Source organism: Parasteatoda tepidariorum, chromosome 4 (genome assembly GCF_043381705.1).
Source record: "Parasteatoda tepidariorum isolate YZ-2023 chromosome 4, CAS_Ptep_4.0, whole genome shotgun sequence".
Taxonomy (NCBI): domain Eukaryota; kingdom Metazoa; phylum Arthropoda; class Arachnida; order Araneae; family Theridiidae; genus Parasteatoda; species Parasteatoda tepidariorum.
In genome coordinates this window covers 85852326-85874836 of record NC_092207.1, presented here as the reverse complement: position 1 = coordinate 85874836, position 22511 = coordinate 85852326, and the positions used below count along the sequence as shown (strand labels likewise).

The 22511-nt window shown below is 28.9% G+C and overlaps 2 protein-coding genes across 4 annotated transcripts in view; one reads left to right on the top strand and one right to left on the bottom strand.

Annotated features, from left to right (window-relative positions):
• Positions 1 to 2: 2 nt before the first annotated feature.
• LOC107439488 (anaphase-promoting complex subunit 15-like) lies at positions 3 to 13099 on the top strand. 2 transcript variants are annotated; one of them, XM_043042391.2, is made up of 4 exons: positions 3 to 282; positions 3678 to 3737; positions 8074 to 8226; positions 12906 to 13099. In XM_043042391.2, the coding sequence occupies exons 1-3, from the start codon at positions 160 to 162 to the stop codon at positions 8200 to 8202; spliced, it is 312 nt and encodes a 103-aa protein (XP_042898325.1). In that variant the 5' UTR covers positions 3 to 159; the 3' UTR covers positions 8203 to 8226; positions 12906 to 13099. The 2 variants fall into 2 exon arrangements, with proteins under 2 accessions (XP_042898325.1, XP_042898324.1); XM_043042390.1 differs by having other exon boundaries at positions 19 to 282; positions 8074 to 8193.
• The window catches only part of LOC107439482 (polyprenol dehydrogenase), a 17630-nt gene continuing 7977 nt past the window's right edge, over positions 12859 to 22511 (bottom strand). Inside the window, exons 1-7 of one of the 2 annotated variants that reach the window (XM_071180143.1) lie at positions 20747 to 20883; positions 20475 to 20582; positions 17901 to 17972; positions 17691 to 17792; positions 16063 to 16270; positions 14992 to 15184; positions 12859 to 13309 (exon numbers count right to left, since the gene is read on the bottom strand). In XM_071180143.1, coding sequence (XP_071036244.1) covers positions 13097 to 13309; positions 14992 to 15184; positions 16063 to 16270; positions 17691 to 17792; positions 17901 to 17972; positions 20475 to 20582; positions 20747 to 20780 — 930 coding nt within the window. In that variant the 5' untranslated portion in view covers positions 20781 to 20883 and the 3' untranslated portion in view covers positions 12859 to 13096. Of the gene's footprint in view, positions 13310 to 14991; positions 15185 to 16062; positions 16271 to 17690; positions 17793 to 17900; positions 17973 to 20474; positions 20583 to 20746; positions 20884 to 22511 lie in introns of those variants that run through there. The other variant, XM_043042389.2, reaches the window with a different exon arrangement.

The following is a 22511-nucleotide window of genomic DNA, read 5'->3' as shown; positions in this document are numbered from 1 at the left end:
ACAGTCAGTTAAGAAAAAGAAAAGAAATGATCATCGCTTATGGACTCTAGACACCACAACAGAAATCATTGAACGAGCACAGAAGAGGATTGACATTAATTCGATATTAAAGATTTAATTTAAAAATAAAAACATTTTCGCTGCTTCAATTTATTAAGAATGAGTCTACCAGCCTTTCCATCTCTTACACCTCGAGTTTCTGAACCACACTGGTTTTCTGTTGATCGTCCTTGTGATGATGATTCTGAATTGACACAAATGGAAAGAGAACATCAAAACTGGGTATAGTTAAAAAATTTGAATGCGTTTTCGACAATTTTTCGTGTTGTATACGTTCTTTGTTTCAGTTAGAATCTATATTTTATATAATTGTAGACATTTTTAACATATGTCAGCACATTTTATAATTGTGTTTAATGCATGTAATGGTACTAACTTTGGAACTGCATGCTGAGGTAAAATCCTAGAATAGCCCACTCCTTGGCCACTATTTAAAATCTCATTGAGGGGATGATTATTACTTGGATCAACGTTTTTTTTTATTAAAAAATCAATATAAAATATTATTATTAAAATGAAAAATTACTTACCTTTACTCTGATGAAATAATAATAATAACTCAATAAGAGATCAGACGCATAAATGGCGAAAAAATAAACCTTTTTGCCTCTTTTCCAACGAAATTCTACCTACTTTCGTGTTAATTAACCAAGCAGGTTTAAGAATTTTGGAGCGGACTCCAAAAAGTCTAGGCACAAATTAGTAGGTCATCATATCACCCCAAAATATCTTCCAGAAACCTAGATTGGCGAAATTTCCAAAAATCGCCACGGATTGGGATATTCTAGAATCCACCCCATCCTTGATTGTGTTGCAAATATTTAAAGTTTCTAAAAACTAGCATTTATCTTTTTTACAAAAAGTAAAGAAATTTTTACAACTTGGAAACAGGAGTATCCGTATCGGTACGTGCAACAAAGTTTTTGTAACTTCCGAACAGTAGCACACTAGAACTAGAAGGAAGCAAAAAAACAATAGAACCAATTCAAAGGGGCTTGACACATAGCCACAACATGTTTTTTTTTAATTTTTTGCATGTACAAAAACCATTTGGTGAATATTATTGAAGCAAACAGGTATCAATATTTAAAGATACAAAACAATTCTGAAAAATTTTATCCAAAGACCTGTGGCCATTTCTTAAAACCAGGGTTGGGTTTTTGACGTCAATAAGTGGTTTTTGACATGACAAGGGTATAATACTGGTTTAAACCGTCAAAAATGTCTAAAACTAAAGTTTGCCAAGAAAATATATAAACTTCAAAAGTACCAACAGTTGCCATGCATTAAATTGAAATTTAATTATACTAGTATAGGTAATCAGCAGGTTTTAAAATATTTTTTATATAAAATTAAGGTAAAATAACAGATTTAAAATCTCAGAAATTTATATTCAAATGCATGTGCAGAAAANTTTTGACAATGAGGTTTTTGACGTGACGGTTTAAACCATGGTTTAAACTGTCAAAAACCTGCCAACCCTGCTTAAAACTGTTTTTTTTTTTCGATAACTTTTTTTAAGTATAGAATTTTCTTTATATGTCTAGTATCCTATCCTAGTAGGTAATTGTAATTACTGAATTTCTATATTTTGTTACAAAAAAGTTTATCTTTTGACATTGTTATACATTTATGCAATATGTATGATAACATATGAGTTCATTTTGCATTATAAGCCCTCTCTTTTTTTATGTTTTGTTGTTATGTGTAATTATTTGTACAAAAGTGGCTACCAAAGAGTCTTAAGCTCTTCCATTTTGTCACTTTAATATTAAAATACTTGATAAATTTTATTTTTAGTAATTGTCCTGACGGAACATAACTCGTATAACTCACCTTCTTTCACTTTGTGAATAATTTAAACATTTTAATGATTATTGGGGAGATTTCCATATTGTGATCTGTGTGGCACAATAATCAACAAGTCTTGGCAACTTCTGGGCAGCTGCCTACAAGAAACTAAAACAAAAACATCGCAGAAAGAGACAAACTTGAAAGGTTTAACTTGTAGCCATCCCTGGGCAAATATAGAAATTTTTGTTTGTTTTTTTAGGAAAATTTTTTTTTTCGAATTTAAAATCTATTTGCCACTTTGGCGATTGTAGTTGGTGCGACAGATTACGATATGCAGATATCCCCAACTTGTAGTTCAAACTTAACTATCTTTCTTTAAACTTGTAGTTCAAAGTTTTTAGCTCACTCACAATTTGGATTAAGTGTTTGCATTTATAGATGTGAGAAAAGGAGTTATCGACAATGTCAACCTCCATCTATCAAAAGGTACCATAAGATAGAATCGAGTTAACGTGTCTTATGTCTTCCACTACAATTATTAAATAGAAATTCACTAGTATTAATAAATTTTTATTTAATAATTGTAGTGGTAGTTACACCACATCACTCCCCCACAAGATTTTTTGTCAGGGATTCATTACAGTCTTTGTTCCCCGGATTTTAAGAGCTGTAGGGAGAGCTGTATTAAGTTTGCAGTTGTGTGCATGGATGCTCCTGTGTTGCTATTAGCAGTCGAGTGCATGCAGGATCCCGTTGTGTATGATAGAGACTGAGTAGCAACAGCGTGATGAGGACAATGACACAGTCACCAATAGCAAGTCAACTCTTCAATATGGACCGTCTGTCAAAGTAGGCGTGTCAATCGACAATGTCAACCTTCATCTATCGAAATGTACCTTAAGATTAGAATTGAGTTTACATGTTTTATATACTAGTGAATTGGTATATAATAATTGTAGTGGTAGCTACACTACATATGTATTGATGTTTGTTGGATATTACAAACTTTTTTTTACACCAATCGCACTGAGACAGTAGATAAAGCACATTCTTTGCTAGTTGTAATAATCTCAAATTAAAGGAACAATTACCAAATGGGGATGCGTTGAATATTTTATTTTACTATCGGAAAAATGGTTGGCTGTCTTTCAAACACATTATTTTGGGCAAGGTTATTATTAGCAACAGAAAGATATCTTACAAAAGAATAGTCATTTTTGTGGGACCCCATATACATTGTGCAAATGAGACAAATCTTCCTGTTATATACAATTGCAGTTTTAAGTTCTTAATTTTCGGAAATAGAACAGTGGTACGTTTTAAATAAGTATCAAACTTAAAAATGTGATACAATAATAAAAAGGTGTCAAAAATGTTTTCCTTTTTTCTTTGTCTGTATTGTTTTGGTTTTAGCAATTTTAATATTTTGGTGATTCTAAAATTATTATATTAAGTTTTAAAAATATCAAAATTGCTAAAAATTTTATGATCCCTGCTGCAGGTCCCGTGACCCCAATTGGAATCAGAACCCACTCTTTAAGAGACTCTGGTTTAATCAGTAGATGTTGTTCGTTTATCATCTGTCACATTATTAGTATTATTTTAAAACGATTTTAATAGGTATTTATTTATATAAATTGTTTTTCAGTAATATAAATATGCTAAAATGGACATTAAAAAGAGTCATTTATATTTTTGTCATTCTAATATTAAGTACTTTTTTGTATCTTATTTGCTTAATATGTTATCTTTATGTCTTATTAACTACTCTATAACATGGTTAGAAATGTAAATATTTTTTCTTCTTTATTTTTTTAAAACAGCTTACTGCTATTGCGGAGAAAGATAAAGACATGGTCCCTATTGGAAAAACAGCTTCTGAGGTATACCTCCTAGTTATTCTTTAATTTGATCTAATTCTGTGATTTAAAAGAAATCTTTGATTTAAACCAAAGGATTTTTTTGAAGAAATCACTGATTCATAAATTTATATTACTCTTAATCATTCTTTAATTTGTTCTTATTTTATTATTTAAAAATAAATCGTTGAGTCAGAAATTTATGAAGTAATATCTGGAGTGATTGTATTCTTGGTTTTTCATATCGTTCTTCGAAGTGTAAAAACAAGAAGCTAAGCATGTGATTTTTTCCTCAAAAATTGCAAGTATCGCATTATATCTCAAGGCTATTGGTTCACATACTTCTCCAAATCAAAAACATATAATCCGACTAAATTTTGAAACTTTTGCTTTGTCCTGTTAATGAGATGTTTGCATACATGTGATTCTTCCGCCAGTTTGATTCTTTTGGTTTGGCAGATTTTCACTATTTTGAATATTTGGAACTGTGTCGGAATCTGCTAATATCGTGGTTCTTGTTCACACGATTTTAAAATTTACTTGATCGTTTACATCGACTTTAGTATTTACTTGATTAAAAAGTTATGTCTTAGGCAGTTTTTTCACTACAGCGCGAGAATCTAGCATATTTTTTTCGTTTCTCGCATTAAAAAATGATTACCACGAGAAATTTGCGCATTCTATAGGGTGACCTGGGGTAATTCCTGATCAAAAAATGCAAACATCTATTTTGTGAAAAAAATATTCAAGATAGAATTTTAATATTTACTGGAAGTTTGAGGGTTTATGAGAGGAATCATATGCTACCTTCTTTTGTTTGAAAATCCAATTAGAATTTAAAGGATTTTAAATTTTTAGTGATCAGGAATTACCCCTTATCTTGATCATTTATGGGGTAATTCCTGATCACTTTTGGGGTAATTACTGGTCACCAGTTTTTGTTGTAAAGGAGCTGTTTAAAAATTATTATACAATGGTAATTAAAAAATAAGATATCAAGATCAAACAAATAAACAAAAATATATGTTTAAGCAGCTAAAAAAATGATTTATTTAAAAACAATAATAAAGATTAACACTTTAAATTTTCCAAAAATCTTTGCATCATGCCATACATTTTAGGCAATCAGCCAACTCATTCTCATGTTCTGCTGGAATATATGAAAGAGTTCCCACATGGGTTACTTTTGGTGGACTTTTTAACTTCATTAAGTGAAAGTGTAAAATTAAGTTAGGTGTGTCAACAGCTCTGACAGCAGCTCTCACACTGAAATTTTCATTTTCAGTCATTATAAGAAATTCACTGATTTTGCTTTCTAAAAGCTTAGTATCCTTTTTAGGCTTATAATTTCTCACCATATTTATATTAAGTTAATTTATAAACTTAATTATTCTAACTAGTGATGTAACGAATAGTGATGGGGCCGTATACCGAATATTCGGCCAAATTTTAGGCCGAATACCGAATATTCGGTGACCGAATACTTACTTTTTAAAAATTTCTCTTTTGATTGTAATTAAAGTAATTTTCAAATTTTAAATTAAAAATGAAATAAATATTAACAAAATTGCTTTTTTAATCTTTGTATATTTAAAAAAATGATTTATTTGATTGATTTTTTGTAATAATTTAAATATCTTGATGCCAATAACAAGGCAATATGGCTTTTATAAATCTAAATAATTAATAATAGCATATTTTATTTAATCTCAGAAAATTAAGAACTAATTAAATCTCAGAAAATTAATAACTTTTTAAAAAGTTTCACTNATCTCAACAGTAGGCCCACACTACGTGATCATTATTTACCCCAGAAACAGAGTGATCGTGAATTACCCCGGGTCACCCTACATCAATTTCAAAATTCGCGAATTTCTCGCATTTTCGAAAAAAGCTTAGAGTAACGCCATTTAGAATAAAATCCGTTTCACTTTTCTCCCTGGATCATTCATTATTTTCAACATCTGCCCCATTATCTAGCTTCCCTATTTAACAGTATTGTTCAAAACCTTTTCGAACAACAGAACACAACCACAGAACCCCTTTCAGAGCACATTTTTCTGCAACCACGTGTTTACCGTAAGTATTTACCGCAATACGGTAAGTATTTTAGGTTTCTTCATGTAAGAGGTTAAAATTTTTTATGTGCTAATGTAAGATGGACAAATACCTTGTAAAGGCAAAATCTTCTATGATGATGCACCAAAAATATTCAATTCTTTAAAAAATAGAAGACGTTAAAAATGTATTATAATTAAGGAAATAATTTTTTTTTCAAGAGTGTTTGTGTTTTGTTAGTTTTTAGAAATCTCACTTAAGTTTTTGAAATCTCACCCTGTTTTTGAGAAAGGGTGAGAAATTCTCACCCATTTTTTTTTCTATGATGAAAACACTGTCTTAGGATTCTTATTCACTCAACTTAAAAATTGTACATCACACTTCCTATCCATTCATTCGATTTAAAAATCCAATAGCGTGATTTGGATTTACGCATTTTTAAAATCCATTATCCCGATTTGCATTCACGCGTTTTTAAAATCCATTATCCCGTTTTGTATTCACGCAGTTGTAATATCAAACATGGATTTTGGTATTTATAAGTTATCTAAAAATTAAGCATTGGAATTTGTATTCACGTGATCTAAAACTTTTGCATCATGATCCGTATTTACGCGATTTAAGAATTCAATATTGCAATATGTATTTACGCTTTTTTGAAATCCATTATCTTGATTCCTATTCCCACGATTTTAAAATAAAATATCGAAAATCTTGTAAGAAGCAAGTTTCTCTTGAATTAGTTACTATAAAGGTGTGATATTACTTCTATCAAATTTTTGGTAGTTATTACTACTGATTTCTCCATAGTTTTTAAATCCAATATTTTTTATACGATATTATTTATTACAACAACCTAACTTCCAAACGAAACACGCATTTGAGAAGTGATTTAGACGTCGATCTTTATTTTGAGAATTACTACTCAGTTTTTCTTGATTTTTAATTATTTTTTTATTACGATAATTATTTATGAAACGCAAAGAAGGAAATAATTTGTGCGACTCTTCATCCAAATGAAATTCGAGAATATCACCAATAATATTAGAATAAAAAAATTATTACAAGTTCAATACTGAAAATAATGCATTTTTTCCATTATATTTTGAGTAGGAAAAAAACAGTTTATGTTTTGAAAGCATTTTTTATTTCACAATTCCATTCTCTATCTTTTAAATGAGAATTTTAAATTTGTTTTTTGTGCTACCAAGAATGAACTTTCTTAAGCTTTGCATAGGGGCTCCCTCATTACATAAACTTTATCGGATGACACATCTCAACTCTAGTGTTCCAGAACTCGCTACTTTACCTAATTGTTTATGTTACAGAACCTATTGAAATTCAACATTAAAGAAACATGTTCTTACTTTCTTGGCAACAAAAGAGTAAGAAAAAACATATTTTGATATTTAACCAGTATTCTCCAGAAGCATTTTTGAAAGCGCGCCCTATCTGCTTTTTGATCCCTGATCCCTATAAATGCACCATCTTTGCTTTTTTGTATAAATTAGTCACCATCCCTTAAAAACACTGCCTTTTATTTCATTTTTTCAGGAAAAAGTTGTTTTCTTAACCACCTAATTTTTTTTAAGGCCACTCTTCATTTATTTAGTTATTAAAAATTATTATTTAATTTAATTTCTTTATATTCTTTATATTTATTCTTAAATCATACCATTATTTTTTTTAATCAATATCTTTTATTTAAAAGTGCCCCCATTGAATGCGTCTATTTTCTCATAATTTTTAGTTGAAAAAAAATTATGCTTAGAGATTGTCTTTTAGCATGCCTTTATTTTTTATGAACTACAAATTTTTCTCTTCTTTTGATAATGTTTGAGAATTACTTCTTGAAATATATACATACGACAGTATAGGAAGGTAATTTAAAAATTGTTGAGGAACAAATTCAATTTATTACATAATATTACACAATTTTATAAATTTTTGCGGTATTAAATGAGTGCCTTTTTCTGTGAGGAAGCGACCTGTCCTTTTTTGAACACTCTGATTTAACTTAATTGGGTATTATAAAGAGTGGGAATTATAATTTATTCCTGGGATGTTATAATGATTCCTGATTTCTTAATAATTTTGTATATTTTACTTACTTAGTATCATCTGTGAATTATATTACATTTTTGATTAACTTAATTTGTTTGTTAGTTAGTTTTTTTTTTTTTTTTTTTTTTTTTTTTTTTTTTTTTTTTTTTTTTTTGTAAAAAATATATGCTTAGAAAATAGTTGACAATATCTGACAGATTATTTATTGCAAATAATTTTTTGTACCTTTTTAATTTAGCATTTTGAGGAAGATGATGATGAAGAGGAGGATGATGATAATGATGATGATGAAAGTGAGAGTAATGAAGAAGATGATGAAGAATTAGATGCTGAAATGAATTATGATCAGGACACTGAAGTAATTTGAAGATTTTGTGATAGCTTTGTTGCAGTAAGAAATTAATTTATTAAATTTTTAATTTACATTTTGTGTATCTTGTATTTTGAAAGAAAGTACTTATCTTGTTAAAAAAGATTTTAGAATTATTTTTTGAATTTGAATTTTCTTGAGAATATTTAATGTTTATTACAAATAAAATATAGTTTTTATCACACTTTGGGTTGACTTAAGAACAAAATTCATACTTTGCTTTTTGTGACTGTTGTAATACCTGCTCCTTCATTAAAATGGTATAAATCTTTTTCTCCATGAATTGATATTACAGCAAGCATAAGTCATTCTATGGAAAATGTGTATAATTTTTAAATTGCAGTTAATTTTTTTAGATTGTTAAATGTCTTGTTTTAGATAATGCAGTCTAATTACAAATATCAGATTAAATGTTTTTCACCCTATTTTTGTGTGGTAATATTTGTTACAAAAAGAAATTATTTGTGTGCAAAAATGGCTTATTTAGGCACTAACTTTGTAACTAATCTAAACTTCACATTTGTCACAAATTTTTTCTATACAAATAACTCCATTTAATGATGTTTACTTTTTAGTAAGTATGTGCAAAATAAATTCAAGTTAGTCTTGAATGCTTATTGCGGAAGAATTAAGGGAGCAAATATATAACATGAATTTGGTAACAAAATGTATCATACCATGGAAAGAATTGCTACAAAAGTGTAATTATGATATAAAGCATATTTAAACAATAAAAAGAACAAAGAGTACCATAAATTGTTTATAAAATAAAACTTTTAATGGTAGAGTTAGACAAGTTTTTTTCTGAACTGAAATTCATTCACTAATTCATTTCTGATGGTCTCTAGTGTGTTGCACTTAATTTTAACTAAATTTAATAATAAATTAATTAAAATTAATAATAATTAAATTTTACTTTACCTAATAATGAAACATCGGATATTGTTCTTTTTTTACAAATGCTCAATTTGTGAACATGTGGCAGGTTACAAAGTCCTACTATAAATCTTATATTCTTTATATTTTTTTAAAACTTTAAAAAATATCCTATATTACCAAAATAGTCCTATAAATTCTATTTTTTGCCCTTTAAATCCTACACAGCAATGTCGTTACGCTAAAATTACAAATTTTAACATCCTATATTGTATGAAGAATTTGTAAAATTTACATTGCGCTAAAGGTGAGTGCAATCTATAATGTAAATGATGATGACAAAGCAATTATTCTGGAAATTCATTGATTATTTTTGGAAGAAGGTTGATTCAGCCTTACAGTAGGTCAATAAAATGGGCACCAAGTATGCTTGGAGACTAAACACGGGTTTCGTGTTCAGCTGACCACTCAACTGTAACATCTCATGCACACCTCCCAGAACGCAGGATCAAGAAAACTGGGTTGGGCACAGTAGTCCTTAGCCTCATATGGCCTGTCATGCAGTGGTCCCCATCCCCCCCCCCAAACTATTCGTTTTATTTAGTGTAAAAATTCCCCCCAAGCTTTAAGTGGGCGCATCATGCGTACACCTCCGCCTCCCCCCCCCCTGGTGGCGACTTTACACATTGTCGACTCCCGGGCACCTCCACTCGCCGCGGTTTTATTTGTCAACTGTTTCACCGCCTTATCTAGTAACCCTCACTCAGAGGCAACCCTACGCTCGCCGCAGTACAGCACTCACAAAAGTCATAAACGAATCTTCGCTCTCATGGATATTTTTAAAAGTTGCTTGTTGAATTAAGTTAAAATTTTATCCTCGTTTAAGACTAGAAAAATTCAAATAACGAGATCAAAATACTTCGTCCATCTATAAAGAAAAAGTTACATACACACAATTATTTCAGTTAATTACATACATATTTCGGTTAAAAAAATTTTCAAATAGAAACTATTCTTGTAAATTAAATAAAAATCTGGAGTAATAAAATATTTATATCCTCAGAATAATCAATTTCTTTTGAATATTTAAATTAATAAACAAAGTTTAAAAAAATAATCCCCTATATAAATCATCAAATTATTAAGTGTACATATTTTTGAAGATAAAAGTATTAAAAAAAATTTACGCAGTTTGAAAAATAATTATTTTTATTTCCTTCATTTTTACCATGTGTTTTCAATTGTTTCTATTTTGGAAAAAATATGTATTCTTCAAAATGCTTACAATATCTTAAAAAAATTGCATATATTTTATACTGAACAACTTTTGATTGACAATATTTTCTTCATAAGAGAGTCCTTAAAAAAATTTGAAAATATTTTCATTAAATTTGTTCAAATATTTTCTGTAAAATGCGTGCTATTATGAAAACAAGGAGAAAAAATATTTTTAGTAAAGCCATGACATAAAGAAACAAATCTATGACATATTCACTACTATTTTCGTATAGTTAATTTATTTTTTATAACATCAAATCATATTTATTAAAACTTAAAGTTGTGGCTGCTCAACTTTTTTTAATGTTTCTTAAATTTGTCAGGGAAAATTCCGATATTTTCCATTTTTCTTGCTTCTATCACTATTATTTGTATATATCTGAAATTACTCACCTTCGTTTTAATTGTTTCCTAATTAATTTTATCATATATTTTGCTATATATATTTATCCTTTCATTCTATGCTTCATTAATTTCATAACTTATCCATCTTGTAACTTTTTATTCATAATTTTATAACAACTTTAGCTCATTAGATTCTATAACTCAACAATTGGTATATATATTTTATAATTTCTTTATTCAATTTTTGGGCTTCTAAATAAGATATGGAAAAAATACTATGAAAATTATTACATTTATTGTCAATCTAAAATTAGGCCTTTTTTCCTCCTAAGTGCGAAAACACATTTACTAACTTAATGTAACGTAATTTAACACGATTCATCTTTTTTAATAAGAACGATTCAGAGAAAAGCAGGATCAGTAAAAGTGAAATGTGTATTTTAATTTATATTCTGCTTCAAAAATGAGACAAAAGAGACACAGAAAACTTTTCTGTTATTATTTAATAGTATTCATTAGTCTTTAAAATTCCAAAAGAATTTTTAAGTTGCTGGAATCATACAATAGTCTCATTTGTAACAACTTGTTTTTTAATTTTTTTTCACACAATAGCTTTTATTGTATGTAATTTGCTTTAAAAGTTCAAACATTTATTCTTAGATTGTCATGCAGTCTGTGTGTCTGAAAACTGTATGACCTATTTTATTTTATTTGTTCCTTACAGAATGGTAATAATTGTTTCTTATTTGGTAATAAAAATCTTACTTTTGCTGAGATAACTGATCGCAAGAGTTTTGTTTTATTATCATAACATCGATTAATTTTTTTGAGAAAAGTGTAAGTCCTCAGCCTTTCAACCATATTGCTTTAAAACTACTTTCTTTATTTAAAGTAAGTTATTAAATTTTAAAATTGTTAAGATTCTCTTATTTGACTCAATGTCTTGTCTTTAATGAATCAGAAATAAATAAACAGATTGTCCTTATATGATATGAGTTATGATATGAGAATGTCAAAGTTGATGCTACTTAATCAAAATTGTGTTCACCTCATAAATATACTTTAACTGCTACAAATTTTTAAGTCCTGGCCACCAAAGCTGTGGAGTTGGCTAATACGTATGAAGGAATTTATCGTTTAGGACATAACATTTACAAAAAAGTGTCAAATCTAAGTACAATTGTTTGGAAGCAAATATTATTCGCACTGCAAATCATTACATCAAATTTAATCATAGATATCAATGTCAGAAAAGTAAAAAAGAATAAATTCATGTATAAAGCTGACAGCAACAATCTCCTCATCATTACACGTATATAAAAAGAAAATGCTTAAAACTCATAAATTGTGTAGTTACTTAAATTAAAGGTTTTAAAAACTAAACAATAAGGTACAAAACCCTGCTGCATTATTGAATATTGCGTCCACATGCTTGATAAAGACACCATAAATTATTTGCAATAAATTTATAAAAATAATTATAAAGCAATATTCTACTAATATATCCTACACCCACAAAGAAAACTTTATCCTAAAAAGGATATAAAAAAGTAAGAAATAAATATGTGTTTCAGGAAGTCCGTATAAAAACAGAATGATAATACACAAAAACTTTTAAAGCTGCTAAATTTATTCACACCTCATGTTCACTCATGAGTTTTTTAAATCGTATGTCGCAAGTGAAACATGCTCGAATTAATATGCGAAGATTTTCGCGAGAAAATTTGAAACCCGACTTGGCGAATTTCAAAATACGGTGCCAAAGAAGTGCCCGGGAGTCGACAATGTGTAAAGTCGCCCCCTGGTGGGGACCCCTGCTGTCATGCCACATAGTTTAGTTTTAGCATTAATTGGCACTTTGACTTGAATAATGTAAGACCTCACATCACTTAAAAGTATTTCTGCAAGAATAATTAGTGCAACCTATACTTGTATTGAACTATAGAGTCAAATTACTTATTTTATTTACTTTAAACACTTGAAAAATTCAACTTAATAAATTAAAATTTTGACATTATTCTTGTCAGGCATGTATTGTGTTTTTATTATTGTTCTGTTTAGTCCACTTGTGTTATGGAATTGTATTTTAAAAAAATTTGTCCAATAACAATTTTAATATATACTTAAATATATGTCATAAAATACCAAACATACAATACAAATTTTGTTTTATTTTATTTCATATTTTGTTTTATTTCCAGATGTTTCACTGAAAGAGAATTAAAGGAAAACAAATGATGTTTAGATTTCAGTTGTTCATATCATCCTGTTTCATCACTCTTACTTTCAAAGACAAGTTTTTGTTTCTTTGCATTGTATATATAACATTGTTTTAAAAATATGAGATCGTGTGTTTTTATTTATGAAATTGAATAAAGTCTATAGTTGTCAATTATTTCTTGATAAGTTCATTGAATTTTTCAACATCCATCCACTGTTGTAATTCTTCTATTGTTTTACTCCAGAACGTTTGCTGAAGCTTAACATTATAAGACTGTTTACTTGATTGTAAAATTGTTTTATCTTCTAAATAATTTCCACCATTTCCTTCTATATCTGGACTTAAAGCAACGTAAGTAGCAGTATCTGCTCCATCTTTTGCTGTCTGTAAATAAAAAGTTTCATGTTATTTTATTTTGTAAAGGAAATTAAATTAAAAAGAAAAAAAAACTACTGCAACACATTAATTACATGAAAAACTTGAAATAAATGATGAAGCTTTTCTTTCTTTCTTTTTTGAGTAGACACCCTGATTTAAAGTGGGTTATACTGTTATATTATTGATTCATTACTTTATCTAGAAACTCTATTAAAAGAATACAGTGAACATCTGAAGTTAGTAATTATATTATCTAATGTATATTTTCACACATTTCTAAACATAAATGATTTGAAAATTATTCATCAATTGGCTAATTTACAAGCTGCAAATATCTTAGACTAGTAGTTTATTAAAAAATTATTTTACTGCCTCAGCTTTTAGATTAAGTATGTAAAAGTTAATAACACAGTATCAATACTTTCATCTTTGTCTTTACTGCACACGCATAAGTATGACGTTTAACTCTTTCATAAAAATTCATATGTAAAAAATTAAATTTATTTAAGAACCTAGTGTGCCCTTTTGCATATCTGCAAAACTAAGTTTGAATCGGAATTTCTCTGTGTTCCTCTTTAGTTTAACAATGAAAACTGCTTCACTCAACTGCAAAGGTGTTTGTCTTAGTAAGGGATAAGAGTTGACCACCGGTCTGTGCTAGTTTCAACATTAAAGAATATGCTGTTTCCCCTTGTGTGTCTTCATTAGTTTGGCTTGGCCCCCACTGCCTCCAGCAAGAGGTATTTTGTTATATTTTAGCATTATTGCAATTTGAAGCTTCAATCATTTAATTTCTGTTTTTATTTCATTTGTGATGATTTTCTGTTTATTATTGCAAAGATTCTATTTTTAACATTTATGTTGGGTATCAGAAAACATACAGTTTCACAGATATGTAAAGCTGTGTTTTGCAGATATGCCAATTTACAAAAAATTTTAACTGGCTTTTTCTATCTTTTTCCTGTATTCCTTGACAAATCCTGCATGTGAAAATAATAATTATTTTTAACTTAAAAAATGTGAAGTGATAGATGCTAAAAAATAGTGATAGACCTAATGCTAAAAAATCAACTCCATGATAAATTACCCTTTTGTTCAATTAGAGCTACTATTAAAATCTCAATTTATTATAAGATTCAAAGAATTTAAGAAAGCTTAATTTTTTCAATATTCATTACAATTTTTTAAGGAAAAAAAAAGCACAAATGTTTATAAATTAACTTTTTACTGCAAATCTCGATACATTTTTCTTTTTAAAAAATTTTTCAATTATATTTACCTGCATCAATCAAACAGTATAATTCCTAAATATTGTTTCTGCCTAAAGACTACAAATTTCTTAAAGATAGCATCATAATGTATAGAAAAATCTTATTATTCACATGGAAATAGTATTAGTATCACCAAAATATGCTCTCCCGCACAATTTTATAACATTGTTTTTTTAACCTAAAGCCCTTCATTTTTTAAACTTCAGAGGATAATTTGTATAATTTTTCATAGCTTAAGTGTGTAAATTATGTTTTCATTAAAAAAAGGCATAATCTAATGACCCAAGTTTTAATTCAAGTAACTTATCATTCTAAATAATTTGCAGTTTTGGAAATGATTCTACGCATTTTTAGAATGACCTAAATTGTTTTATTGAATATTTCATTAAATTTGAAAGCAATTTTTAAGAAGTTTACCTTTAAAAATAAAGCTCCTATGAAGGGAAGTATTAAAGCTGATGTCATCAAGTCAGTGTTAACTACCCCTGGATGAACACAATTAACATCCACATTTATTTTATTTGTTTGTAGCTTCTGATGCAACGAATATGTGAACAATACTTGAGCCAGTTTCGATTGAATATATGCCTTGTGCTTAGAATAATATTTCCTGAAAAAAAATAGTTGTCTAAGTTATTAATAATGTTAGTATTTGATGGCATTTCAAATTATTTATTTTTTTATCTCTATTTAAGCATTAAAACCTTACCAAAAGACAATAAGCTATAAAAAAAAATGTACTAGAGTATACTGAAGTTACCATTTCATTTACATTATGATGATACAGAAACTTCATACCACTCAATTTTAATGGTACTCTAATTTTAAAAAAATTTAATTATTAGCGATTTTTTTTACTTTTGAACACAGTTAAAAATGGTTACAGAACTTGAAATTGTGTTTCAAACAATAGACGTAACTCAAAATGTTTATTTAAGGAAATGAACATAGTTCAAAATACCCTTAAATAAAACTGGATATTGCACAAAATGTGCTTTTTCAATGTTGAACAATAAAACTTCTTTTAGATGAAAAAAAACCTTAATTTTAAATGTAAAAAAATGAACGAGATCAGTTTTTTACTTCCAAAGGTCAGAAGTTTCATGAAAGAAGAGTCATCGAACTGCCTCAAAAAAATGGAAAGAGACCGTAGATCAAAAGGGAAATATATTTTTATACCTTAAAAAAATACTTTTAAGCAAAAAAAAAAACTCTCTGAATGAGTAGTTTAATCCAAATCAGCTAGAAACTGTTACTTATCAAATGAAATCATTTTATGTTTAGAGATAAATATTTGGATATAATTATCATTTTTTATTATATTTTAACATCAAATTCAATAAATAAAAAAAAATTAAATAATGGTGTTAAAATTATAATAGTTTAATGAACTTATTTTTGAAATAACACTATCCCAAGTATACTCGTTTATTCACATGAAATATGTATATGTTAAAAAAAGAAACTACTGCACATATAAAACATTACCATTCTTTGAAGTTCAATAGATCATTATTTCCTACATAATGAATGCAAGAAGTACAATTGACTATTCTTGAATGCTTTTCATGAGTCCCACTCTTGGAAAGTAGAGGTAGTAAAAGCATTGTTAAAAGGCTATGTGACAAATAATTGACAGCAAAATGCTTTTCATACCCGTCCTCTGTCGTTTCCTCTTTAACAAACATGATACCAGCTGAAAAAGACACAGAAGAAGTGTAAAAAGAATATTGTATCAATATTTCAATTACAACTAGCTAATCGAGAGGAAGTATTTTGATTTCAATTTTGGCTATTTTCAAGAGATATTGTCAAAGTTCTCAATGCATTGAATTTTAGTAATACATAATTTGAAATCTGTCCGGCAGCCTTTAAATCACACAAACCACCATAAGAATGAGTTCAGGACATTTAAACATAGTATGCAACAGAAATATTTAAATTATTTTCATCTCTGCTTTGAGATAAGATAGAAACTCACTGCAATGCTCCATTACTTGCTGTACTACTTCCTTACGCACCTCTCGAGCAGTAACTCGAGTATCTTATAATATACATGATATTATTCGAAAGAGGCAAGCTCCGTCACCAATAATTGATATGACAAAAAGCGGCACCATAGTTTACGTTTAAAAATTCGGCAGCCATTTTGGAAATGATCTAAATCTTCGTAACTAAACTAGCTGCGTAATCCACTTTCATTCTACTCTTGTTGGTAAAAATAAAATCTGCATTGTCCATTGCTGTTAGTTACAAAAAAAAAATTTTCTCGTCATGTGATTTAGTACAGTGAAACCTGCAGAAGAGACCACCTCAGTGTAGCGACTACCTCTATTTACGACCACTTTTGGGTGGCACGGAATTTTTTCCATAGACTTTATGTTGAAGGAAAAAAATCTTCCGGAGAGACCATTAAAACGTCTCCCAGCGACCGGGAAAACATCTGATCCAAATACGGAAAAGGAAACAAAAAAAATATCAGCAACAAAAAAAAATTTAACGAAACATATAAGTAGAATAAAATGTATTCTAAATATTTGGGTGAAAATATTTAGAAAGAACTCTTGTTGACGATACAACCTTATAATGCAGTCAGAATGCACTAAAGACGATGCTATCAATAATATATTTTTTGAGTTGAAAGTTAAATTAGGAAAGAAAAAGTTTTTTAGAAAAAACAAGCATCTCAAACAAAACCTCTTCTCATCTTTTAAAGCTTTACTAATTTTTATGATATAAAATTAAAGGCAAACTAAAACAAAAACATAATTGTTTTTTTTTTAAATGGCTTTATCATTCATAATTGGTAAATTTGTTTTTGCACATAATTATATAAGTTGGGATCATTTTTATAGACGCTAAATTTTATTCTTAGATCCATATTTTCATGACGCCAACAGAAGAGGCATTTCCGCGCCAAGAAAATGACATTGACTAAAATTGAAATCGTTAGCGAAAAATCCTGCATCTTCGCTAACATTTTTGAAGTCGATGGTGGTAATCTCTAAGAACGACCAACTTCCATCAATGACTATTTTACTGTGGAACGGAGAGAGGTCGGTTTCAAGAGGTTTCACTGTATTTCTTATTGATTTTAAAATAAAAGAATTTCTTACCATTGTTTATTAATAAATGCAAAGAAGTTTTTGTTAATAAATATTTTTCAGCAAATTGCTTTACTGACTTCAATGATGCTAAATCCAAATGCCATACTTCCACTAAAAAATAATAACAACATTTGTAAAATGACATTTTACTTTCATATCAGGCTTAGTGCTAAAAAAAAATCTTTCTCAAGTTTAACCGTTTTATTAAGAATCGCTTACCTTCGCATTTCATAAATTTCCTTTGCAAAGTAGTTTGCAAAATATTTCTTTTCTCTTCAGGGGAAGAAGAACCTGTAAAATAAAACATTTAATTTCTATTAAAAAAAACATTGCGAAACGCATTTTTAAATCAAAAATATTACTTGTGTACAAAGGCGGGTGACAACGTGGTATCGGCTGGGATAAAACCTCGACTCTTTGACTTAGTATCTTTGATGGATGCTTAAGAGGACGCCATAACTGAAGGAGAAACTTTTCCTCGCTAATTCTCTTTCACCTCCATTACATATTTAAAATTTAAAAGAAACTAAAAGCGAGTTCAGTGAAACCTAGAGTAAGTTACGAAGTTTCAATTGCTGAAGAAAAAACCCCATCAAAATGCTTGTGGGGAGTGAGTTATAGACAATGTCAACCTTCATCGATGAAAAGGTACCACTGGTCACGCCCGGGTCACCAATGTGGGGCTAGTAGTTATAGACAATGCCAACTTCCATCTATGAAAAAGCACCCCAACATAGAATCGAGTTAACATGTCTTATGTACTAGTGAATTGGTATTATATTTTTGTAGTGGTAGATACTCTACAGTACTCCCCCACCAGAATCTTAACTGTGATAGAATTCGATGAACGGATACCACTAGTTGATTCATTGCTGTTTTGTGAGAAGCCCGGAGAGCTGTATTAAGATCACCGTACTTTTTGAGTGCTAATCGTGAGATCTGTATTAAGTTCACGGTCGTGGTCGCTCCTGTGTTGCCTTTAGCAGTCGAGTGTATACGTTGTACGTTATGTGCGATCGAAACACTGAGTAGCAACAGAACGAGGAGGTGGATAATGTCGCAGTCACAAGTAGCAAGTTAACTGTTCAGTGTGAACCATCCATCGAAGTAAGCGTGTTCGAATCGTAGTGGCGTTTCTGTCAAGGTAGGCGTGCTCATATCACTTCCGGGTCACCAATGTGGGGAGTGAGTTATAGACAATGTCAACCATCATCTATGAAAAGGTACCCCTGGTCACGTCCGAGTCTCCAATGTGGGGTTAGTAGTTATAGACAATGCCAACTTTCATCTATGAAAAGGTATCCCAACATAGAATCGAGTTAACATGTCTTATATACTAGTGAATTGGTATTATATGCTAACAAATTTTTGAATTATTCTCCCATAATTTATTTTCATTTTAATATTTCGGAAATATCTTTTCAGTATTTTAGACTTATGGCTTACCCCTTAGGTTTGCCTGAACTTACTTTTTATGTACTTTAAGTTGTAAGTTAACTTAAATGAGAGAGTTTGAAATGAAAATTTTCTTCCGTGGTATAGCGTCCAATAAGACGGCCTAGGTTCGAATTTCGACGATGGCTGGTCAACTTTTTCTGTATAAGCCAAGCACAGATCAAACATGGGTAACAGTTCTCTTACCAAAAGGTTAATCGCAGGCAATTTTTCGAAGTTTTCCTCACCATTTAGCGAAAATGCTAGTTAATTCAATGCAGAAAGTCATCTATGGGGGCAAGAGCGCTCGATCCACTAAGTTCCCTTGTAATTCCGAGTGAATTTAAATTTACGGATTGAAAAATTGGATTTCAATGCTTATGGATTTCAATATTTGTAGCCGCGAATCCGAAATGGATTGGCTGTACAACGATATTTTAGAATAAACCGATAAAACAATAACTCAATTTTCATTTTCTTTTTTTTCTCTTTCTTTTCTTAGTAAAACTAGCTATTGAATGGACAGGAATCAATTCTTGCATTTTAAGTTATTTCTATCTTATAGCAATAAAAATTATTGACTGATTTTACGTCAGTCTATCTATTGTTTTATATTCTAAACCAGCGGATCTCGTAAGTCCCGAGGAATCCTAGGGTTCCGCGGAAAAGTTACGGGGGTTCTGAAAGCTAGTTTTTTTTCTTTTTTCTTTTTTTTCTTTTTCTTTTTTTTTAAACCCAGTAATAATTATTTTTATATCAAATCAATAATCATATTTTTCTTTTAATATTTCGGTCGCTTATAGGAACTTGTTTAAGTAAAATGTCAGAAAAAGGTAGCAAAATTAAAAAAGAAGAAAAAAACTAATCACAACATATTGAATAAAGTATAAAAAGAAAAGAATATTAGAAAGAAGAAGTATAAAAAGAAGAATGCATTTATAAAAAATTCAATAAGTATTTCTCATCGAGTTTTTCAGCTCACTTTTTAGTGGTTCAATCAAATCTAAAAGCTCTTGCAACATTATATAGTTGCTTCTTTCTTCAAGAACGAATGTTCTTTTTTTTTTATCGAAACATGTCACCTAGTCTAGAATTTCAATAAGACTACGAAACTATAACCCTTTTTTTAATAACTCTATGATAGATATCGTAAAAGATAGCACGAATTAAACCCCGATAATACATATATGAATTATTTGTTTAAAGCAGAAATCTTTGCCTAATGCACATTCCAGCGGTGCGCCCAACGTCAGTGCTTATCGTTTAAAAAGTACGTTTTTTGAGTTTTATTGATATTTTTCTTTAAGAAAAATAATTTAAAAAAACATTGCAAGTTGAAAAAAATTTTACTGCACTTACCTATTATTACGTTATATCCACATTGTAATAAATTATGAACAATTTCCAGTCCGATACCTCTACTTCCACCTGTGACAAGTGCCCATTTATCGTCTTGTTTTGGAAAATCTATAATAACAAAAAGAAAAATTTAAGGAATTACTTATGAGTTTGTATTTTTAAAATTCAGTTGAAAAGAATCAGTAATTTATTAAGTGAAATTATATAATAAAAATAAACATGTTTAAGTAAGTATAATGTATTTTGTTTTTTTCCCGAAGTTTTATACTTACCGAAATTCCAACAAAATATTCTTAAACAAAACATTTCACTTTTTATACAACAACGTATTTTACTTTTCAACTTTTTATTATTTTTAACATGAAGAATATTTTAATTTCATAAGTGATCAGTCGTCTATTTAGTATTCAAGTGCTCTAAGACTTCATTAATGAATTTATTTCAAAATCATATTTATTCATCATGAAATATTTCTCAAGAGACAAGTATTTGTCTGTTTAAAAATATATTTACATAATAGAATAATAGTAAAAGATTAAAGTCATAGTGTTCTTTAGATTTTTATTGGGGATGCACGTTTGTCTGGGCTATTGTTTTTTTTTCTTTTTTTTTTCTTGGCTATTTGTCTGTTTATTAGGGATTTGAATGATATTTGCTTGGCTATTGTCCCTAATAAAATATCTGAAAATATCTTCAACAATATCAAATAAGAAAGAGTTAACTATTTATTGGTTTTTCATCATTGAGAAATGGATTGCCTTGCTATGCATTTTTCAATGCTTAATTCTTCATTTAAGAATTCTCTTGTCTTCTGGGTTGAATTCAAAATCACAAAACAAAAGAGTAAACAAATTGGTAAGCGTAAAACCAATATTGATGGTTATTTAAATAAATTTAGATTCTCTATGAGTGATATTTTTTCTGCCTTCAATAAGTATACATCTAAACACACTCCGCAGCTTTTTTCCAAATTTTTTCTTTCCTTTTTGTAATTTACTTTCTTATAACTTTTTTTTTTTTCTTACCGTAACTTAGTCAATCTAAAAAAGCACAGATATATTCACAGATAAACTAACTAAGCATATCTGAAAATACTTTTATAACCTGCCGGAGATTTAAAAAAAAGAAAGGGAAAAAATCTCTGTAATTTTTCTCTTTGTTATTTTAATAATGTTTACTAGAATGAAAATTCCCTCTAAGCTTGGCGCGAAGGAACCTGGCAAGGTCAATGACATTCCAACTAAACATGATTCTTCTCTGATAGCGACCGAAGCCTGATAATCATCTTTTTTCGAAGCATTAAATGTAACGGTCCAGATTTACAATCAAAAAATAAAGTGAAGTTCACTGTCTTATTTGATAATAGATGTTTCATTATAAGTGCAAATTATTAGTTTTTATGCCAGAACTATATGTTCCAAAAAAAATTTGTATGCAAAAACAACAAACTTAGCGATTTTAAGATTGAATAATTATCTTTTTTTGAATATGGGAAAGAAAAAAAGTTTTAGTTTTTGTATTTTGTGGTATTAGGAATGCATAAACTAAGATACTTCTTTTACCAAAAACAAAATTTCGTGAATAATTCTATTCTACACATAATACTTCTCTTGGTTTATTTCTGTGTCAAATATATTCAACTTAAAAAAATAATGTGACATAAAAAAACTGTGCTGAGATTTTTGGAAAATAGCACTGTTTAATTATTTATTTTGTTTAATTTTCATTAAAAACATTATCTCATTATATTAACTTGACTTATTTTATATAATCGTATTAAAAAATGGGTTTTTCAAAAGTTAATCAATTTTCTTCCGGCAGTCATAGATTTATACATTGCAAAATTTATAATATGACGATACATTATACAATATATCGTCCAGACACATGAAAAATATGCGCATGGAAAATAATGAACATGAAAAATAACACACATGAAAAATAACATAGATTTCAACGTATCTCAAAATTCAATATTCTAAAATTCAACTGTATTTTGAAACATTGCATTTAAATTTAATCAACCATTGTTTCGCT

Excerpts from the sequence above, each read along its gene's own strand:
- LOC107439488 (XM_043042390.1), top strand. The coding sequence starts at position 160 with ATGAGTCTACCAGCCTTTCCATCTCTTACACCTCGAGTTTCTGAACCA. Across the intron at positions 283-3,677 it reads AAAGAGAACATCAAAACTGG|CTTACTGCTATTGCGGAGAA; the intron begins GTATAGTTAAAA and ends TTTTTAAAACAG. Across the intron at positions 3,738-8,073 it reads TTGGAAAAACAGCTTCTGAG|CATTTTGAGGAAGATGATGA; the intron begins GTATACCTCCTA and ends TTTTTAATTTAG.